Genomic DNA, 20,897 nt, shown 5'->3' with positions numbered 1-20,897 from the left:
ATCTATTTGCAGAGATGTTCTTTTATCATGCATGAAACAAAATGATTCATATTATTATTATTATTATTATTATTATTATTATTATATTTTGGCACTAATCATAATAAATTCTTTTAATCTATAAATACCAGTAAACCCCTAAATCTGCAACGAATCGATCTTCCATGTATAAAATAGCTTCATACTTCTAATTAATTTAAAAATCAGTTAATGTGTTAAATATCTGACATTAATAAAGTAAGTGAGAAACAGTTTTGAAAAGATTTCAAATTATATTTAAAGTTTGTAGGAAGTTGCTAAGTGCTCTCATTATCAAACACTGGATGAGTGTAGTGTGGATAATTTGCACCCCATTTTAAGTAAAAGCCAGTGGGACATACAGTTTATAATCACACATCATTTTGTAAAATATATTTGAAAGAAGTTTTGCATTTTTTCTAAACACAATCGCACATCTCAACTTCCATGAACTCGTAATGACTAAAAGAAATCAGACTTAAATAGCAAGCAAAAATGGGCCCAAAATTTAATAAATTTATGTGCTAGGTACCGTAATGAAGACATGTTAAGTGGCAGACAGGCACACTTAAAAGACACTTACATAAAGCTTTTAGCTACAGTCTTCATCAGTAAAAGAGAGACTCACACTATTCATACTCACAAGCAAACACACCTCATCACACATGACCACCAACTCCCGTATCTCGGATAAGAATGCCTGAGATACTGGAGTTGGTGGTCTGTCTGTGTGTGTGTGTGTGTGTGTGTGTGTGTGTGTGTGTGTGTGTGTGTGTGTGTGTGTGAATATTGTTGATATTCACACCAGGAGTTCCCACTGTTTGATAAATTTATGTGCAATGTGTGTGTACTGATCCGATGATTTCATTTGGAAACCACTCACAACATATGTAGTACAATCTCAAATTTATGTCATAATAACTTTATACACACATCAAAAAGTTTTGCATCACCTCGGTTCCGAGAGTTCTGGAACCTGTACAGTAAATTGGAATAGAGATCAACATAAACATCATTTCCACCCTTTTTATTGCTCATGAGAGCCACACATTGCGTATTGTACCACCATACAGCAAGACCTTTAGAGGTGGTGGTCCAGTCTGCTGTACACACTGGTACCTCTAATACCTAGTTGCACTTCCTCTTGCATTGATGCATGCCTGTATTCGTCATGGTGTACTATCCACAAGCTCATCAATGCACTGTTGGTCCAGATTATCCCACTTCTCAATGGCGGTTCGGCGTAGATCCCTCAGAGTGGTTGGTGGGTCGTGTCTTCCATAAACAGCCCTTTTCAATCTATCCCAGGCATATTCAATAAAGTTTATGTCTGGAGAACATGCTGGCACTCTAGTTAAGCGATGTCATTATCCTGAAGGAAGTCATTCACAAGATGTGCATGATGGGGGCGTGAACTGTCATCCATGAAGACGAATGCCTCACCAATATGTTGCCAATAAGGTTGCACTATCGATCGTAGGATGGCATTGACATATCATACAGCCATTACGGCACCTTCCATGACCACCAGCGGTGTACGTCGGCCCCACATAATGCCACCCTAAAATAGCAGGGGACCTCCACCTTGCTGCACTCACTGGGCTGTGTGTCTAAGGTGTTCAGCCTGACCAGGTTGCCTCCAAACACATCTCGTACCATTGTCTGGTTGAAGGCATATGCGACACTCATTGGTGAAGAGAACGTGATGCCAGTCTAGAGCGGTCCATTCGGCATGTTGTTGCGCCCATCTGTACCATGCTGCATGGTGTTACGGTTGCAAATATGGACCTCGCCATGAACATAGGGAGTGAAGTAGTGTGTCATACAGCCCACTGTGCACAGTTTGAGTCATGACATGATGTCCTGTGGCTGCACTAAAAGCATTATTCAACATGGTCGTGTTGCTGTTGGGATTCCTCTGAGCCATAATCCGTAGGTAGCGGTCATCCACTGCAGTAGTAGCCTTTGGGTGGCCTGAGCGAGGCATGTCATTGACAGTTCCTGTCTCTCTGTATCTCCTCCATGTTCAAACAATATCACTTTGGTTCACTCCGAGACGCCTGGACACTTCCCTTGTTGAGAACCCTTCCTGACACAAAGTAACAATGCGGACGCGGTTGAACCACGGTATTGACCGTCTAGGCATGGTTGAACTACAGACAACACAAGCCGTGTACCTCCTTCCTGGCAGAATGACTGGAACTGACCAGCTGTCGGACCCCCTCCATCTAAAAGGTGCTGCTCATGCATGGTTGTTTACCTCAATGGGCGGGTTTAGTGACATCTCTGAACAATCAAAGGGACTGTGTCTGTGATACAGTATCCACAGTCAATGTCTGTCTTAAGGAGTTCTGGGAAATGGGGTGATGCAAAACTTTTTTTTGATCTGTGTATATACTTACTTTTACTGACAGTGATCTCCTCCAATATCATCACAAAAAAAGGAATGATCGCCTACAGCCACAAAGCACAAACTATGCTGCAAACACTGTGACTACTAAAATGCACTAATACATAGAAGTACCTCGATGTACAGTAGCTGTCTCTGTCTTGCAATAGTATAAGCGGTTTCTTGTGAAAGGCAATAATAATAATAAAATAATGGTTGCTGCAAGCAGAAACCAGTGGTAGTCAAACGTTTACAGTAACTGATGACCTGAAATACACCATGCAGTTTAAGGGAACCACGATGTTGACACTAATAGCTTCAGCAGGGAATTGGATACCATCCCCTCTGGCATAATGCTCAGAAAAATTCAGCAGCTAAAATATTCAGATAGTATGTCGTGGTAGTTTTAGAACAGCTTGTAATGGGCAGCAGTATATCTATGGGAATGAAAAGCTGTCATGAAACCGTGCTCACTTAAGAATGCCACAGGCGTCAGTCCTGTGCCTTTGTAATCAAATAACATTTCATTAGTTCTGTCCTGCATGAAACATTATTTCTATCTGATGACTTGCAGCTTTATCCCAGTGTTAGATCAGATGATGTCATCAATACTGCTGTCATCCAATATCTGACAATCTGTTCCCAATGTTGACACGGACACAAAATGTAGGACTTGAATCGAATGCCTAAAAGTGTCAGGTAATTTTGCTATCCAATCTGAAGTTAATTAGACCTGAATTCTGTGAACAATTTCTCCCTATTCTCTTAGTGGTATCCCAATACTGTATCGGAAAACAGTGAAGAACTCAACTAGGCAGAACATACTGTCACCATGTGCAGAGGCACTTCCACTACTGTGTATGCTCTCAAGAAATTTCAGTACATATTCTCATGTGATTTGAAACAAAAACTTATGCTTTTGCTATCACTCATTCTGCTGAACCTTCACTTTTGAAGTGCAATCACGTATGACACAATTAGTAAAAATTATAGATGAAATAACTGAATGCTCGAGTGTCTGTATCATCGGCCTATTTGACCCAGTCAGTCCTTCATATGTCAAGTTATGATGGTTTTGACCGATGAAGTTGGGCAACTATTCTGTTGTATCATTATTATCATAAAACCAGGTCTCGTTTATCTAATATCCTAGCTGTACCCATCCACAAAACAAAAATATTCAAAAACTACCTCTCCATAATGCTATTTCTGCCTCTGCAACAAGCTGTCGTGTACAGTTCAGCCGCATGGGATTAAAGTGCGCGTCATATATCTTGGCGGCCGAGTTTAGGTTCGTTCTGCGCATCTGACGTCACAAAACACAGTCAGCCAATGAACAGAGAACGACGTTGCCAGATCTCGACTGCAGTGCAGAGCATGGACGAGTGTCATCAGTTTTAGAAACGTTCCGTCATAAATAAAGTAATAGAACAAAAGCAATGTCTTGATAGCAGACTTTCTTTTATAGAATGTTTGGAAAAAGCATTCTTTATACCAATTGCTTCATATTCTATTAATTAAACAAAACAAGCAATAAGACTCCTAATTCAGGCGATAGCAAGGAAAGGTGTTTGTTTCAATCTCACGAACTGCTTTTTCGCAATAAAGAACAGCGGTAATTGTTTATTTCCTATTGTACTTCGACGAAGCGTGAGTAATTCATAGTCATACCAACAGTGTTTATAAGTAGTTGCGTGAGGTGTTAGACTCCTTATGGAGTTTAACTATTCGATGAGCTGAGGTAGCGGAACAGTTAAGGTGTTGGGCTGCAAAGTGAAAGGTTATGGGTTCAAACATTATGCGGTGCGTAAAATTTTCTTTATTTAAAAACAATATTGGAGTGCCTTACTTCACGAATCTTATTCGTTTGAATGAAATTTCTAGTGCTTTGCCTCTTCATTAACTTTTTAGCTGCTGCAGACACGTGCTCCTCGCATTCCGCGCTGTGCGTGATTTTGTCATCACTGCACTTCTCGCCTGTGCAGACACATGGTGTTCCCACTGCTTTGACACACTTATAATTCGATTTCACAAAAACTATTTGGCCAAAAAATTTGATTTTTACACGTCTTCTTGACTGATACCTTCCCCCCATAAATGACTTAATTTTGTTTTGATGTGCAGCATTAAATGTAGTAAACCATTGCACGAAATTTTCAAGAGTTTGCAGAGGTAAAAGTCCATAGCGTATACTTTCCGTATGGTCGATTTTAGTTGCCACAATGTTGAGAATGAAATGTGGACAAGATACCTAAATTTCATATAATATTTACTGTATAACAATATCTCATTTAATTTAAGTACCACATAGGTGTCGTATGTAATATTGAGAAATATTCCGTCTTTCGCGACTGTAATAAAAGTTTTATTTACATACGGCGCGTTTGGCTTTATTTTAAAGCACTTCCATCGGTGAAAGGTAAGGCACATACACAATGGTATTCATGTTCTATTTCTTGTTTTTGTTCCACAGTCGCAGTTTTACCAATGGTATTGAAATATATCCCTCTTCTGCAACTGTAATAAGCGACTTATTTAGACCAGACGCATTTCTCTCTTTTGGAGCATCATAAGAGGACTGTATTTTGTGTCCTCCATTGCAAGTCACCTTTTGTAGTTTTGTGCTGCAGTAGCACAATATTCAACGTTTGTGTTGGCTCATCAGTGTTTTAGCAAATAAATGCTGTTTGTGTGTGCCACACACAAAATTATATTTGACTTAGCTCTGAGCACTTCACTGACAGACGGTATATTCAAGTCCTAATGTTTTTGTAAGTCCACAGTTTTGTTTAATGTATTTTGTCTACTTCCTTTTGATTGATTGAAGTGCTTTAAAATAAAGCCAAACGTGCCCAGTGTAAGTAAAACTTTTGTTACAGTCGCGAAAGGTGGAATATTTCTCAATATTACATACAACACTTATGTGGTACTTAAATTAAATGAAATATATAGGTATCTTGTCCACATTTCATTCTCAACATTGTGGCAACTAAAATCGACCATCCGGAAAGTATACTCTATGGACTTTACCTCTGCAAACTCTTCAAAATTTCGTGCAATGGTTTACTATATTTAATGCTGCATAATAACTGCGTTGAACATCGAAACAAAATTAAGTCATTTATGGGGGGAAGGTATCAGTCAAGAAGATAGGTAAAAATCTAATTTTTGAGCCAAATAGTTTTTGTGGAATCGAATGATAAAGAGTGTCAAAGCAGTCGGAACACAATGTGTCTGCACAGGCGAGCAGTGCAGTGACAAAATCGCGCACAGCGCGGAATGCAGGGAGCACGTCTTTGTAGCAGTGAAAGGGTTAATGCGGCCGTGGTGTCTTTACTTCATGAACTGTGTGCTCCCCCCTAAACGTAAGCTTGCGAACTATGCTATACTATGGCGCTGCTTCTCTTGGCGCGTGCGTCGTGTGCAACTGGCAACGCAGCAATCTCCCGCGTCTAGGCGGGCATGCGCAAGCCGCCAAGATAAAAGAATTGAACTATAGCAGAGCAGTCTACGGTGTGCAGTCGTGCACTGTGCGGCTGGTCCCGCTGGAGGTTCGAGTCTTTGTCCTTAGGATAATTTAGGTTAAGTAGTGTGTAAGCTTAGGGACTGATGACCTTAGCAGTTAAGTCCCATAAGATTCCACACACATTTGAACACTTTTTTGTACAGTTCAGACTATAGAGTACCCTGTTGCACCTAAGGAAAAGTTCAAGCACTGGGTTTTGTGTGTTCCCTCAAAAATTGAACATTTCTGCCGGCCAAACAGTGGAGCAGAGTCTCATTTTTTGCCAGTTAATCTGTCTTCATTCCCAGCCACACCAGTAGAAAGTGTCATCACGTTATTACATCGCCCCCCCCCCCCTCTCTCCCTCTCTCTCTCTCTCTCTCTCTCTCTCTCTCTCTCTCTCTCTCTCTCTCTCTCACACACACTCACACTCACACACACACACACACACACACACACACACACACACACACACACACACACACACACACACCTACATTTCTCTCACATCCACTGATACTACTCTGACTCATGACCACAGCAGTTGAGTCCCATAGTGCTCAGAGCCATTTGAACTGATACTACTCTTGACATTTTAAATTTACACCTGTCTACACTTTATCATTATTATTAGCTGACAAATCCAGCATTGACCAGACTTTCATTTTGCCAATTTTCTATTAAAAATGAAAACTTATATGTACTCTTGTGGTAGACAGTGTGAGAGGATACAGGATGGTTTCCGCATGCAGCCAATTCACGTGTCATCTACAGTGCTATTTTGTAAATGTGTCTATGGGAATGCCACTTCATAGCTCTATAAACTGCTATTGTTTCTGTATACAGCCATTTGCACTATGCAATTGGAAGCAGTCAAAAGTGCTGCCACAAGTCAGGAATTTCCTCAAGTTGACTTGACTGTAGGAGTGTCATAGTAAAGAATAAATGTATTAAAACTTGATGCATGATGTGACATTTTTCCAAAAGCATTGGTATGTTGATAGAAACAATAACGAACACAGACACAAATTTCAAGCTTTCGCAACCCACGGTTGCCTCATCAGGAAAGAGGGAAGGAGAGGGAAAGGCGAAAGGATATGGGTTTTAAGGGAGAGGGTAAGAAGTCATTCCAATCTCGGGAGCGGAAAGACTTGCCTTAGGGGGGAAAAAAAGGACAGGTATACAATCGCAGACACACACATATCCATCTACACATATACAGACACAGGCAGACAAATCTGCCTGTCTTTGGTAAGTTACAGCATCTTTTCCACTTTTTACTGGATGAATATAGAGTTCTTTTCTTCTAGAACTACAACTGTTTTCACTGTGTTTATATCATTACTATCCTTGGGTTCCGTATTAGATGTAAGAACTCTTGTAATGATTTTATGTTAGTGCATATAATACAAAATATGAATAATGCTCGTTAGAAGTAATGAAGAGCTTAATGGACCTAATCTTGTCATGATAAATAAACAAGCAAGCTCAGTTTATGAAATGGGCATATTTTCTCCAATCTCTTCCTCTACTTTTCCAGATGTAAGGACTTCAGAGTCCACTAGCTAGCTACCTTGATTTGCTGCAGTTTTTTTGCTTGTTTCTAATAAATTTTTCTGTTTGCACTATCTATATATCTCGATATTCTAATCTGACAGGAAGCTAATGGTAGCAGGGCTGTCGGCTCCATGGCTAGACGTCATCAACCAGGTTATGGGCATAACTGAGCTAGACGTCAAGCCCATGCTGAGGTATTTTGAGCCCATCAGGTCTCTGCTGCTGAGGGACGTGGCTCCTGACACACCTCGCCTAGCAAAATTTGAGAGGCAGGCTCTGCCACCTGACGTGACAGAGGAGAAGCCTACCGAACTGTCGGCAGTTACCGAAGCGGACACATCTTCGACAACACAGGCCGTATCTTCGAGGTAAGTCACGTACTGTTCTACAGTATTGTATACTCTGTGCACATTATAGGAGCGTGTGGCTTCTGCAGGTGACTAAATCTGGGGGCAGCCCAGATTGCAAGAGTTTGTTTCTTTCAAGAAGAGGGCCTGAAGGCGTGTAAGAATGGAAGATAACCACATAGAAGTTCTCTTGTAGTGTTTATAAACAAATTACTTACTTACTTACTTGTCAGTTGGGGACCTTGCAGATCATGCACCGACTGTAAAAACTACTTGCACCAGATAGTGTCCTGTGCAGCTTCCATCCATTTTTCTTGTGAATCCTAGTCTTTCTGTAGTTCATCCTCCCATCTCATCCTCAGTCGTCCCTGGGAAGCTTTCCATCTGCTTTCTTCTGAACACTACTTTTGCACTATCATTCTTACAACATGTTCAGCCCACTGCAGCTGCTTAACCTTTGATTTTTGTAAAATATTGGTCTGATTGTGCAGTGTATATTTCTTCTGTTTTCAGTATCCTTCACCCTATTTCTTCCTACACCAGCTCATAAAACTTTCTTATGATCTTTCCTTGTAAACCATCAGTTTTCCTCTATCAGTCTTGGTGGTAATTGATGTTTCTTTGTCATATAACAATGCTGGTGCAGTTATTGTATTACATGCCTTCATTTTAACTTTTATTGAAATTACCCTTGATTTCATTGTTGGTTTTAGGCTGTTTTATGATTTGGAAGTACGAACAATTTGTCACTTTACTTCTGGCTGGACATCATTCCTACAGTTGAGGTATGATCCCAAGTATTTAATGTTTTCAACTATCTTCAGTTTTCTCTCTCCCAACTATGGATCCCCAGGCATACTATGGTTCATCCTTCTACTTAATCCCATCACTTAAAATCTTTTCTGGGTTGATTCTCAAGCCTGCCTTCCCTGCACTTCGACACAGGTAGTTCACTATTTCCGTAATTTATTCTCTTGACTCTGATATAGCTGTCACATCATCCACATATGTCAGCATTTGCAGATTTCCATTCAAATCCATGCCTTTTCCTACTCTTTTCATCTTGCGTACAATTTTTTTTGAGGCAGAGATTCCATAATGTGAGTGACAATGTATCGTCATTCACATTTGCACTTTTTGACATTCCTGTTTAACATCTTACATTAATTTTTGCCTTTGAAGTACAAGTTTTTACCAGCTTTATTAATTTCTTAAGTAACCAAACTCCCTAAGGATGTTGTATAGGCTCGCTCTACGGAAAGTATTGTATACCTTTGAAAAATATAAAAATGTGACAGAGACTGGCTTGTAAAATGCGCAATACTTTTCCCGGAATTGTCTCGAGGTAAAAATATGGTCAGTTATAGATGTTCTTGACTTGCAGCCTGGTTGTTAATTCCATATTATTTCCTCAGTGATGGCTTAAGTTTTGCCAGTATTATCAAGTTAAGACCTCGTTGCTCATATTCGTGAGATCCCTGTATAGTTATTTAATTCCCTCTTGCTTTTCTTATGCTTTAGTACAATAACAGCTAGAGTCCATTCTGTTGGCATCTCTTCCTTCTTCCGTATCATTTTGATTAGTTTGAGTAACTCCTCAATCATCTCTGATATTATCTGACCTTTTCCTGTTGCTTTCTTCTTTGATGTACTTATTGTCTTTCTCAAAAATTCTTCTGGTTCTGCTGCATAGTATTCTGCCCCTCTTTGTAGTTTCATTTCTTTGTTATCATCTTCACATCTTTATCATTAGCAATTAGAGACTCATCTCTTCTTTTAATTCCACTTGTGAGTGAACAAGAATGGCTGTTATAAAATACAATGGCCCATATCTTTACAAGTATTTCTTTCTAAACGTATGATTATATTACATTTGTTGAAAAAGTCACTTTTTGTATCCTCTGTATCCCTTCAGTTTAATATTTGTTTGAAATTATTTTTAATTACAATAAAATACACTCATGTACATCATACTAATGCTACTTCAGCATGAAAGAGAGGCTGCATGGAGCAATCTGAAATTGATCATCACACTGTGACAAGTTCCATCAGAATAGGTAAGCTCAGCAGACCAACATTTCATTGCAGACATCATCCTACCATGCCGGAATGCACGCATAGTGGAGCTCCTCAAGAAAGTGGTGTGCAGAAATGTTTTTGTATGGTGGGAAGAACAAATGCAGATGTGAGCAGGCTTGAACAAGTCCTACTATGAAAGCAACTTCCACAAAATGAACATGTTTGGTAAAACACACACACACACACACACACACACACACACACACACACACACACACACACACACACACACCACCACCACCACCACCACCACAATCAGCTTTGTCATCAGCAGCAGTATTTTTTGTCTCATCAGATACCTTGTCTTTGACATACTCAAGGATTTGTAGAAAACTGCTCATGCTCATGTACTGCCACTGAGTTGCTATTTATTATCAGACTTTTAACAGCAAAAGAACCCTGATTGGGGTAAAAAATTATTCTACAAAATTTATTTTATTTGTGACCTCCACCTTGTAAAATACCATGCCAGTTTTAGATTGACATTGCTTCTCAAATATTGGCTTCCTAAGTTTGCTGCCATATCAGTTTGGCACTGGACTCTTGATCTCAACAGCATTGGTAGATATTGTTGCTCCAGAAATAAATGTGTGAGGGTAATGAAGTTTCTAACCATATGCCTAAGTGAAAAGTACCTATCCGACACCTACTCTCACTACTCCACATAACTCAGTACCACAAAGATAAGAAAACTCTATTGAAATCAAAACAGTATGTGCTAGACACTGTATTTATTATACTTTGCATTCATGGAAAATACTCCCACACTGTTTAAAGTTCCTTCACATTATGTTAACATACATAGTTACACAACTCTTCTCAAATTAGCCTTTCTTTTAAGATTTAGTCTGATCACTTTAAAATATTATGCATTATCTCATTTCCTACAAAACTAAGTGAATCAATCATTATTAATGTTTGCACCTACTTTCGTGCTCCGGTGTGTGACAGTGCATACCACGGTTGCCTACAACTCATTCTGCAGTCCACCTCAGATTGCGTACTGCACGCCGAGTCGGCAGCTGCAAAACCACTCCTACAATCGGATGACGGAACGAACCCGTCATTCTGACTCATTCCGAAGGTGTTCCATTGCATTCTAGTCAGATCTCTGGGCAGGTCACTCCATTTGAGGAATGTTACTATCTACAGACCATTGTCTGAGACGCGGCTTTGTGACTGGGTGCATTGTCATGCTGATACAAAAATATTGCCTCAGAGAGAGAGAGAGTATAGCATGATTCATCACTACAAAATACTCATTTCTCTGTCCAGCAGGTGTCGCTCTTTACACTGCCTTGGGCATTGTTAGCATTGAATACAGAAATGTGTGCCTTATGAAGAGCTGCTTGACAGTTGCACCCCATCCTTTCAACTTCCTACACACAGTCATTGTGTTAGCTGGACTCACGGTAGCACTCACAGCTTACGAGTGATTCGTTCCAACGATATCGTGCGAATGTTTTAAACCGCCCTCTGCAACGATCAACTGACCCTGTCCGTCAGTTCGTGAGGTCTGTCTGGTCTCTGTTTAGCTGTGGATGTTCCACTTTGCAATTTCATCACAGTGGATCAAACCGGGCAACTTCAGAAGGCTTTCAAGCTAAGGGATTTCTCACTCAAGTGACATCCAGTAGCTAGTCCACATCTGAAGTCGCTGAGCTCCACTGACCAATCAATTCTACAGTTACTGCTTCTCTACTGATGACATAATACACCCACACCCCTCCATTTGTACTGGCAGGTCCATCACATATCTAGTGGTGAAGTTTGCAGTACGTAAGTGTGTCTGGATACTGTTGATAAGATAATGTAATTAAACGAGTACATATTATATTCCCGACTTCTTAGTATATAGCTAAAGTGTGTGTGTCTATATGAGACAGCTAAATCATAACACCCCTTGTATCTTCCCAGCCGTAATAGATACAAAGGTGCCGTTTGGACAGTGAATTACAGGGACAGGGGCTACTTGAATACATCACATTTCAGGTTTGTGCTATTTTTTGTTACAGAGATATGAGGCCATCTTTGGTTTTTTTTTTAATGGAACCCTATGTTAAATTTTAGCGTAACATGACGGGCTTAAAAAGATGGTTTCAAATATGTGTATATCATAATATTTAGGCGAATAGTTTTTGAGTCACAGATATGTTCTCGTATCGTGTACATCCTTCGAAGCGGCGTTGTCCAATGTGATCTTTCCTGTTGTGTAGAGTACATGGTAAACGTTGCGAGTCCATCCTTACACAAACACGCTCATTTACCTGACAATGTAATACATACTGTGATATTTTGGGCAAAAATTAACTGATGATGTTGCACAAATATTATTCAGTTATTGTGATACCAAAATAGTAGACAACATACAGTATTAAAATACTACTAGATGTTAATACATTTTAAGTAACAGAAATACAAATGTAAATGAGGAGGCCCTTATGTGTCACAATTATTTTGTACATATTTGTTTTTTATTTGAAAATAGTTACAATTGATCACAATACAAAGCAAATACACACAAGATGCAAAATACCTACTGTACATGATACAAAACTTTACTAAAGCATGTGCTCAAAATGCTTCCCCTCTGCTGCAATTCACATTTGTAGCCGCCGTTCGAATGATTTGTGAACAGCTGCGAGGGTGTCACACAAGATATCAGCACATGCTTCGACGATACGTTGCTTAATATCGTCTGGCGTTGTTGGTATTTGAGCATACACTTTGTTTGATTGCTCCCCACAGAAACACATCAAGAGGGGTCAAATCAGGAGACCGAGCTGGCCACTTCACTTCAGCATGTCGTCCTATCCAACAATCTGGGAACTTTCGTTTAACAACTCTGTAGCCACACAGGAAGAGTGAGCAGGCAGCCATCGTGTTGAAACCACATGCACTGATGCATAGTTAGTGGTACCTCTTCCAGCGAAATGGGCAGAATGTTTCGCAGGAACAATGCATAGTTATTGCCATTTAGTATACCCAGAATGTTGTACAGCCCCACAATGACATTTCTGACAATGCCACACCACACATTAACACTCCACAGTTGCTGATGCTGTACCTGTTGAAGCCAATGAGGGTTCTCTATTGACCAGTGATGCATATTGTGCAAATTCACATTACTGTGGTTGATGAAAGTCACTTCATCAGTAAAAAGCACCCGTTGAAAAAATGTTGGATCATCTTGTAGGCGCTGCAGAGCAAACCGGCAACATTTCTGGTGCCGTTCGAAATCCACACCGCATAGTGCTTGTTGTAATGAGAGTTGAAGTGGGTGAAATCTATGCTGGTGCAATATGCGTAGAGCACTTCTCTGACTTATAGCACATTCTGAGGCGATACGTCGCAACAAAACAGTAGGGTCGTTACGCGCCAATGCTAGAATGCCCTCTTCATGTACCTCACCAGTTGCAGTTTTCTGCCTTGTGCTCTGTATGGCATTCCATGGTCCCGATTCAAGTAGTTTCTTGCCAATACGTGCAAGAAGCTGGCGCGTAGGATGCTCACGATCAGGATACAGCTCCCATATCGATTTACTGCTCTAACAGCATATCTTCTGCTTTTACCATACACTAGAAGCATAACTAACTTTTCTTCGTTGGTGTACATGTCTGCTCCAAGAAACTGCGACGGAAATGCGATGCCTCATTACCCCAGCAGCACATTTATACCCTTATCTCCAGCTACCTCGTGTGTCACCTTGTAGCATTATGGAGAAGCAGGAAAATAACGCCTTCCCTGTTAAGTTCCTCAGCGGTCAACAGGAAAAGTTGCATTGGACAACGCCGCTTCGAAGGGCAAACATGATACGAGAACCTGTCTGTGTCTCAAAAACTATTTGCCTAAATATTATGATATACACATATTTGAAACCATCTTTTTAAGCCCTTCATGTTTCGCTAAAATTTAACATAGGGTTCCATTTTTTAAAAAAAACCAAAGATGGCCTCGTATCTCTGTAATCAAAAATAGCACAAACAAGAAATGTGATGTATTCAAGTAGCCCCTGTCCCTGCAATTCACTGTCCAAACGCCATATTTTTTATCTATTACGGTTGGGGAGATACAAGGGGTATTCTGACTTAGCTGCCTCAACCTGTATATATATATATATATATATATGTGTGTGTGTGTGTGTGTGTGTGTGTGTGTGTGTGTGTGTGTGTGTGTGTGTGTGTGTGTAGTCTAGGAAAAAGGGGTAGATTTTGGTTCTGGGTAATTTTTCCCAAAACCTATCTCTTGTCCTAGACTTCTCCAGCCTTTTCCTTCACACCTCTTCCTTTCCCTTCAACCCTTCTGCCTGAAGAAGGAGCCACTGCCTCCGAAAGCTTGCCTAATTACAACCCCCTTTTATGTGTGTGTTCTGCTGCTGAGACATTTCCTGTTGTTATTTAGCTAGCCACCCATCATGCTACACAGTTTCCGGCTACTGTCAAAGTCTGCTTGGTACAAGAGTCTTGCCATCATCTCCCACCACCTCTTTTTCGCTGTTCTGGACCAGTCTTCACCTTCTTTTTTCCCCAAACAGTCTCTTGTGTCTCATCTTCATCTAATACATCTTCCCAGACATCCTGTTATCTGCTGTCTTCACATGCCCATACTATTTTATTAATGAATTTCTCCCAATCTTGCCACACAGCGGTTTCTTGTGTGTTTTTCCCAATACCTCCATTTGTCATCTTTTCCATTTTTGTTATATCTAGCCAACCTCTCAATAACTTCATTTCACTTGCTTGCACCTTCATTTCTTCCCTTGCCTTCATGATCCAGACTTATGCAGTGTCCAAGAAAATTGGTACGTCTACGAGTCTGCTCTACAACTGACACCCAGGTGTTAGCAGTGTGTTCATTGATCCAATTTGACTATTTCTGTACTGTTCTTCTCTCAAATAGCATGAGGGAAAAATGAACATACATATGTATCTTTGTGAGATCTGATTTTTCTTATTTTATTATGAAAGACATTGCCCACTATGTAGGTGGGAGTAAACAAAATATTGTTGCATTGGAATGAGGAAGTTGGTGATAGAAATTTTGTGAAAAGATCTTGCTGTAATGAGAAACGATTTGGTTTTAATTATCTCCATCCAAACTTGTGTGTCATACCTGTGACACTCTTCCCGAACTTTGTTATGCCACCCTCTTTCTTTTCTAAGACAGTTCCATGTTCACCATTCCTCTCACAGTCCTCTTAAAGCTATTAGTTTGGCTTGCACATTTGCTTCCCTATGTCTTTTCTTCCATTTTTCAGTACAATAATCCTCAGTATTGTGTTTGCTATAGGTCCGTCATATTTTCTTGTTGTGACCAGTAGTCCACATTTCTATGTATTAAATTTTAGGCTTAACTTTTGTACGCACTCTTTCAAAATGTTTAATTGCTGTCGTACTTCTGCCTCACTTCTCACCCACACCATCAAATCACCAGCAAACAGTATTGATGCCATCCTCTCTCCTGTTTCACTTGTCACTAAATTGTCACTCACAATTATGAAAAGTTAAGGAAAAGAACACCACATTGTTTCTCTGCTTCAGTCATCCTGATCTCTCTCTCTCTCCTCACATTTTGTAATTCTCTGTGTAGTGTGCATCTCTGCCCCCTTCCTTCTTACTACCTCTGCTGGGTTGATGAATAATGTAAAGAACTGTCCCAGAAAGAGCATCTATAGTGTTATAATTAATTTTTCTACTTTTTTCTTTTACTGACAAAGGCTGAGTCTGAAAGATAATGTGTAAGTGTGCTAACTGTGCCTGTCTGCAACTTACCCTGTCATTTTTAGAGTCAGTAGCAATCTATCTTTTGCTTACATCGTTGATATTCTGACCTGGAGTTTCCACTGTTTGAAAACAGTACTTTTACTGCTTAAAACTGATCTTTCACACATTCATCCAAATAATAATATCACAGTCATTTTTCTCAAGTAGTACTGGGTTGCGACATTAGCCCATATGTGTACACTAAACATGTGATCTGACCCTGTTACAAAGAAGCTAATAAAGTTTATACAAAATGTGCTAATTTATGTTAAATTAACAATGGAGTGCTTATTACCTTGAATATTTTTTGTCTTACATTATTAACTTGAGCATTTGCAAGAAATAAAGCGAAAACTTTGCATTAACTTACAAAAATGTTATTCTACAGCACAACAGTGCATAAAACTACTAAAAATCCATACAACTACACCCTAGCTGTGGCAGGTACATTTCAGGCTACACCACCTACAAGATTCTCTCATTGTTGTCTGTTGTTGCTTTTGTCAGGTCTCAAGAAGTGGAGGGAACGGCGAAACCGGAGGGCGACAGTCCAAAATCTGGCCCGCTGCCCGGTACGGAACCCAAACCTGACAATGCAGCGGGCAGCCAGGCAATCCTGATAGGGAGCTTATCGCTCATTGGAATCGGGTTGGGAACCGGTGCGATCCTGGCGGGGCGGCACTTCTACCGGAAGAAGAAACAGCGTGAGAGGAGGAACCGCCGGCCCACATGACAAAATGGCCTCACCGAGACCAGGGTCTGACGGTCATGCTCTCTGGTCTCGGTGGGTGAACGTTTCCACAGAGCTGCGTGGGTGGTGCTGGAACTGGAACGTCACAGGGCGACCACTGTCCAGTGTTCAGAGCTGCGTTCGCCGTGCACTGGACTGTGTGCCGGTAACCTTACCGCGTGTACCGCGAGAAAATGTGAGCCCACTTTTTGGCTCTTGTGATCTTGTGTTCTTGTCTGTGATATCGCTTTTAATGAAATGATATTTAACTGTGTAAGGATTCTCACAAATTTCTGTGCTTTTGAGAGATTCGAGGTCTATTATGAGAGGACCAAACTTTAACTCTTGCCTTTTCAATGCGGTATACGCATTATGTTGTTGAATTTCTGTGAAATAAGGGCAGAACTGCTTTGCGTGCGTTGTTCAGGTGTTGCTATTGCTGGAACACATGTAACAGTAAACTGGTACTAGTGGGTGTTTGTGTGCAAAGTTAACTGTAAATTGTACATCACAAATAGAGAAATAGAAATATGTTGTACATGAGTGATGCATCGCATCTTGAAATGAGAATATATAGCGGTTTATTTGCAACACAATGTCTACATTATGTTTTTGAATGTCTGTGAAATAAGAATGAAATTTATAAATTGATGTGTGTGTGTGTGTGTGTGTGTGTGTGTGTGTGTGTGTGTGTGTGTGTGTGTTTGCATTGCCATTGCTGAAATACGTGTAAAAGGTTTTTAGTTACTAGCATGCATAGTTGATTATACAAAGTTTATAAGAAGCAGAGAAAAAGAAATATGTTGTATATGAATGGCACATGACATCTTAAAATGAGAAATGTGACTGTTATATTTTGTACCCATTTTTGAAATGTTCATGTAACTTTCACTGTATTCAACTGTAAAAGTCTAACTGCCAAATTATATCTTTTAAGGTGAACAGTGAGTATAATGTGTCTGTATCAAAACTCTCATCTGTACTTTCAGCATTGATAAATCTGTAATTTTACCAACAATTTGGTAACTTCTTCTCAAACACTAGAGTCCAGTTCTGGATTGGTGCAAATTGGAAGAGTTCAGGCAATCCACATTATGCATTTGACCAATGTCAATAATGTTGTTCATTTTTTGTGTGTAATTTGCAGCAGTAAGTGCCATTATTAACAATGTCACTAAGGGATTTTGTATTTTGACTTTACAAATATTTAAACAAGCCACTTCTACATCTATGAGTGTTGATGGGGATAATGAAATGAAAACTGATAGGCCTACTTGGTGAGACTTGGTAAGTGTCATCCCAAAACATATTATAGGACAGGATAGTGATTTGGTATTAAATTTCAAATGGCAAACTCAAATTTCCTCTGCATTCTAGAGGGCCACCTGTTAAATGTCATGCTACCTGTTTAAACTATGCTGAATGATAGCATTTCATAGTCTGTCTTGGCTGATAGCAGTAGGTCTCAATCATGTTATCAAAGATTAAATATGTAGTACCTAATCCCCGGGTTAGACCATATCCCCTTAATGGTGCAAAATCATTAACTTTCTTCACTCCATCTTGGACTAAATTTTCACAATGGAGAAAGCAGAAAAGAATAAATCCTCTCTCTCTCTCTCTCTCTCTCTCTCTCTCTCTCTCTCTCTCTCTCTCTCACACTCACACACACACACACACACACACACACACACAGACAGAGAGAGAGAGAGAGAGAGAGAGAGAGAGAGAGAGAGAGAGAGTGTGTGTGTGTGTGTGTGTGTGTGTGTGTGTGTGTGTGTGTGTGTGTGTTAAAATACATATAACCAATTTGTCTTGTAATTACAATAAGCAGTGTTTCAACTATTGTGAGAAGTAATTGTGCAATGAGCAGTGTGCTTTAACAAGTGCTCACAGTGATATGTCAATCTTGTGTTTCAATTTTGCTGCTTGCATAAATGAACATAGGCAAAGTGTAATCGAATTAAAATATTAGTAATTAAAAGTATCAGCATGGTAAAGCATTCTGATGTTACATTTCAATAATGACCAGAAATAGTTAGTAGAGATTTCATGAAAAAGAGAATATTTTTATGCAACATGCTTTAAACTGGCCCAGTTCCAAAAGACAGTATGTTGGAAAACAACTTCCTTCTGAATACTTCATAACAAAAGTCAGGTTTTAAGCATGCAGTATCTAAGTTGATAGTTATCTTGAGCACTGTCATCTCATTTTTAGGTTTTCGCATGTTCTAAAGATAATATTTATAGCAGTCACTAGGATTTTAAAGGTATTAGTAGGTTTACAAATAAGATAAATTTTCTGCTAGAATGTGGCTACTGATAGTCATTTACTTAACAATATTATTTTTTATATTAATCAGCTACAAAATTTTATAAATGTAACCCAATGATGATGATACTACCTACCCAAAAATTCATCTGTGGAGCAGGAAGAGCTGTCGAGGTAGTCGGATATTTTTATGTTTCTGTGCAAAAGTAAGGTTAAGTACCGGAAAGTGAGTGCTGTTTGTGTTCCTAATGCTATGTTTATGAATGCGATATATCTTCAGGTTGTGCTTTCATGAGTGAGTAAGGCTGTTGTTAGTACACATAATTTTTGAGCAGTTGTCTGTATGATGTAAAAGAATGGACACCAGTTATCATCTTTACAGCATGGTTCTGTGAGATGAAATGAATACATTGTATCAGTGTGTGGAATCGCCCCATAAAATTATTCCATACGGCATCAACCAATGGAAGTGTGCAAAGTATATTATTTTTCTATCCTTTCATCATCAAAAACAGCAATTAAACATAGAGGAAAGTTGCTGGACTGAAGAGTTCAATATCTATAACATGTGATTTCCAGTTGAAGTTCTCATCAAATATGCATGACTAGAATTTTTTAAATAATACATTTTAAATGGCCTCTAGACCATCAGTACTACTGGTTAACAATATTTTGCAATGTGTTGACGGTTTGTGGAGTAAAACGTTGTTCCACTTCTTCCTTGCCATCAGACGAACCATGTTTGTGTTAAAGTATTTTTTAGGTATCTAGCATGTAGAGAGTTTTCCACTGTGCACACGCTGATTTGATCAATCTATAGTGCTGAAGGGAGATTCATGTGCACAGAATGTCACTAAGGCACAGCATTGATTGAGGGTCTTCACCTGCTGTGAAGGGATCACTTACGCTTAGGTGTCACAGCTTGCCAGTGTCTTGCAATGCAGAGAACAAGAGGCACTGCCTACAATGACCAGAAACAGTTGAAAGAAGCTGAAGAGAAATGTCATTCTCTTCTTTTATGAGATTCACTTTGGGTATGTTGTTCTGAGTAATGACATCTGAGCACCCACTGTTTTAATTCTTACATAAAACAACCAAATATGGAAGAGTTCTTTAAAAAATCATTATGTCATTTAGTAACATAAATACCAGAAAGCTCTCTTCCCATCCTCAAACCTTTGCAAATAGAAAAGAAACTGCATAGCAAGAATTGGTGGCAATGCATAGCAGGTCCAGTGCACCAAGAAACTTCAAGAAAACCAACCACATAAGAAGATAATCAAGATAAAAGTTGTAAAGAAGAATACTAGGATGAAATAGTGCTCGTGAAGTTGTTGCTTCAGTTTCGCTATGTGAAGCCTTTTAAATACTTCATTTGGCTTAGTCCCGAGACAGTATTGGTTTTAGCTACTTCATTTGAAATCGATGTGAGGGGCATAGATAACTCACACTGAAAGAAGAGAGCTTTTTTGTAAATAAGTTCAATCTTTAGAAAATAACAGAAGAAAATGAGACACTGCCTAGAGGAACCTAAGTAAAGAGCAAAAAAGATATAGGCTAAAACACAGTGTAGTGTTGCCTGAAGTAATCAAAATATTGAAGAAGTAATTTTCGATTTGGTAAAACTCAAATAAGTGTGAACTGTCACAACAGACAGAGTAAAGGAGGTAGGTGGGCCACAGCAACCTGGTCATCTACATCTACATCTACATGATTACTCTGCGATTCACAATTTAAGTGCTTGGCAGAGGGTTCATCAAACCACAATCACACTATCTCTCTACCATTCCACTCCCGAACAGCGCGCGGGAAAAACGAACACCTAAACCTTTCTGTTCGATCTCTGATTTCTCTTATTTTATTTTGCTGATCATTCCTACCTATGTAGGTCGGGCTCAACAAAATATTTTCGCATTCGGAAGAAAAAGTTGGTGACTGAAATTTCGTAAATAGATCTTGCCGCGACGAAAAAGTCTTTGCTTTAATGACTTCCATCCCAACTCGCGTATCATATCTGCCACACTCTCTCCCCTATTATGTGATAATACAAAACAAGCTGCCCTTTTTTGCACCCTTTTGATGTCCTCTGTCAATCCCACCTGGTAAGGATCCCACATCGCGCAGCAATATTCTAACAGAGGACGAACGAGTGTAGTGTAAGCTGTCTCTTTAGTGGACTTGTTGCATCTTCTAAGTGTCCTGCCAATGAAATGCAACCTTTGGCTCACCTTCCCCACA

The 20,897-nt window shown here is 39.6% G+C and overlaps 1 protein-coding gene across 1 annotated transcript in view; it reads left to right on the top strand.

Annotated features, from left to right (window-relative positions):
- Positions 1–17,405, top strand: part of LOC124552595 (angiotensin-converting enzyme-related protein-like) — a 385,045-nt gene extending 367,640 nt beyond the window's left edge. The window contains exons 13-14 of the mRNA XM_047126920.1: positions 7,571–7,837; positions 16,165–17,405. Of these exons, the coding sequence (XP_046982876.1) occupies positions 7,571–7,837; positions 16,165–16,390 (493 nt within the window). The 3' untranslated portion in view covers positions 16,391–17,405. The remainder of the gene's footprint in view (positions 1–7,570; positions 7,838–16,164) is intronic.
- The last annotated feature ends 3,492 nt before the right edge of the window (positions 17,406–20,897 follow it).

This window comes from Schistocerca americana, chromosome 10, assembly GCF_021461395.2.
Source record: "Schistocerca americana isolate TAMUIC-IGC-003095 chromosome 10, iqSchAmer2.1, whole genome shotgun sequence".
Lineage (NCBI taxonomy): Eukaryota > Metazoa > Arthropoda > Insecta > Orthoptera > Acrididae > Schistocerca > Schistocerca americana.
Note: the sequence above shows the minus strand (reverse complement) of the source record. Positions and strands in the feature narration are given on the sequence as shown.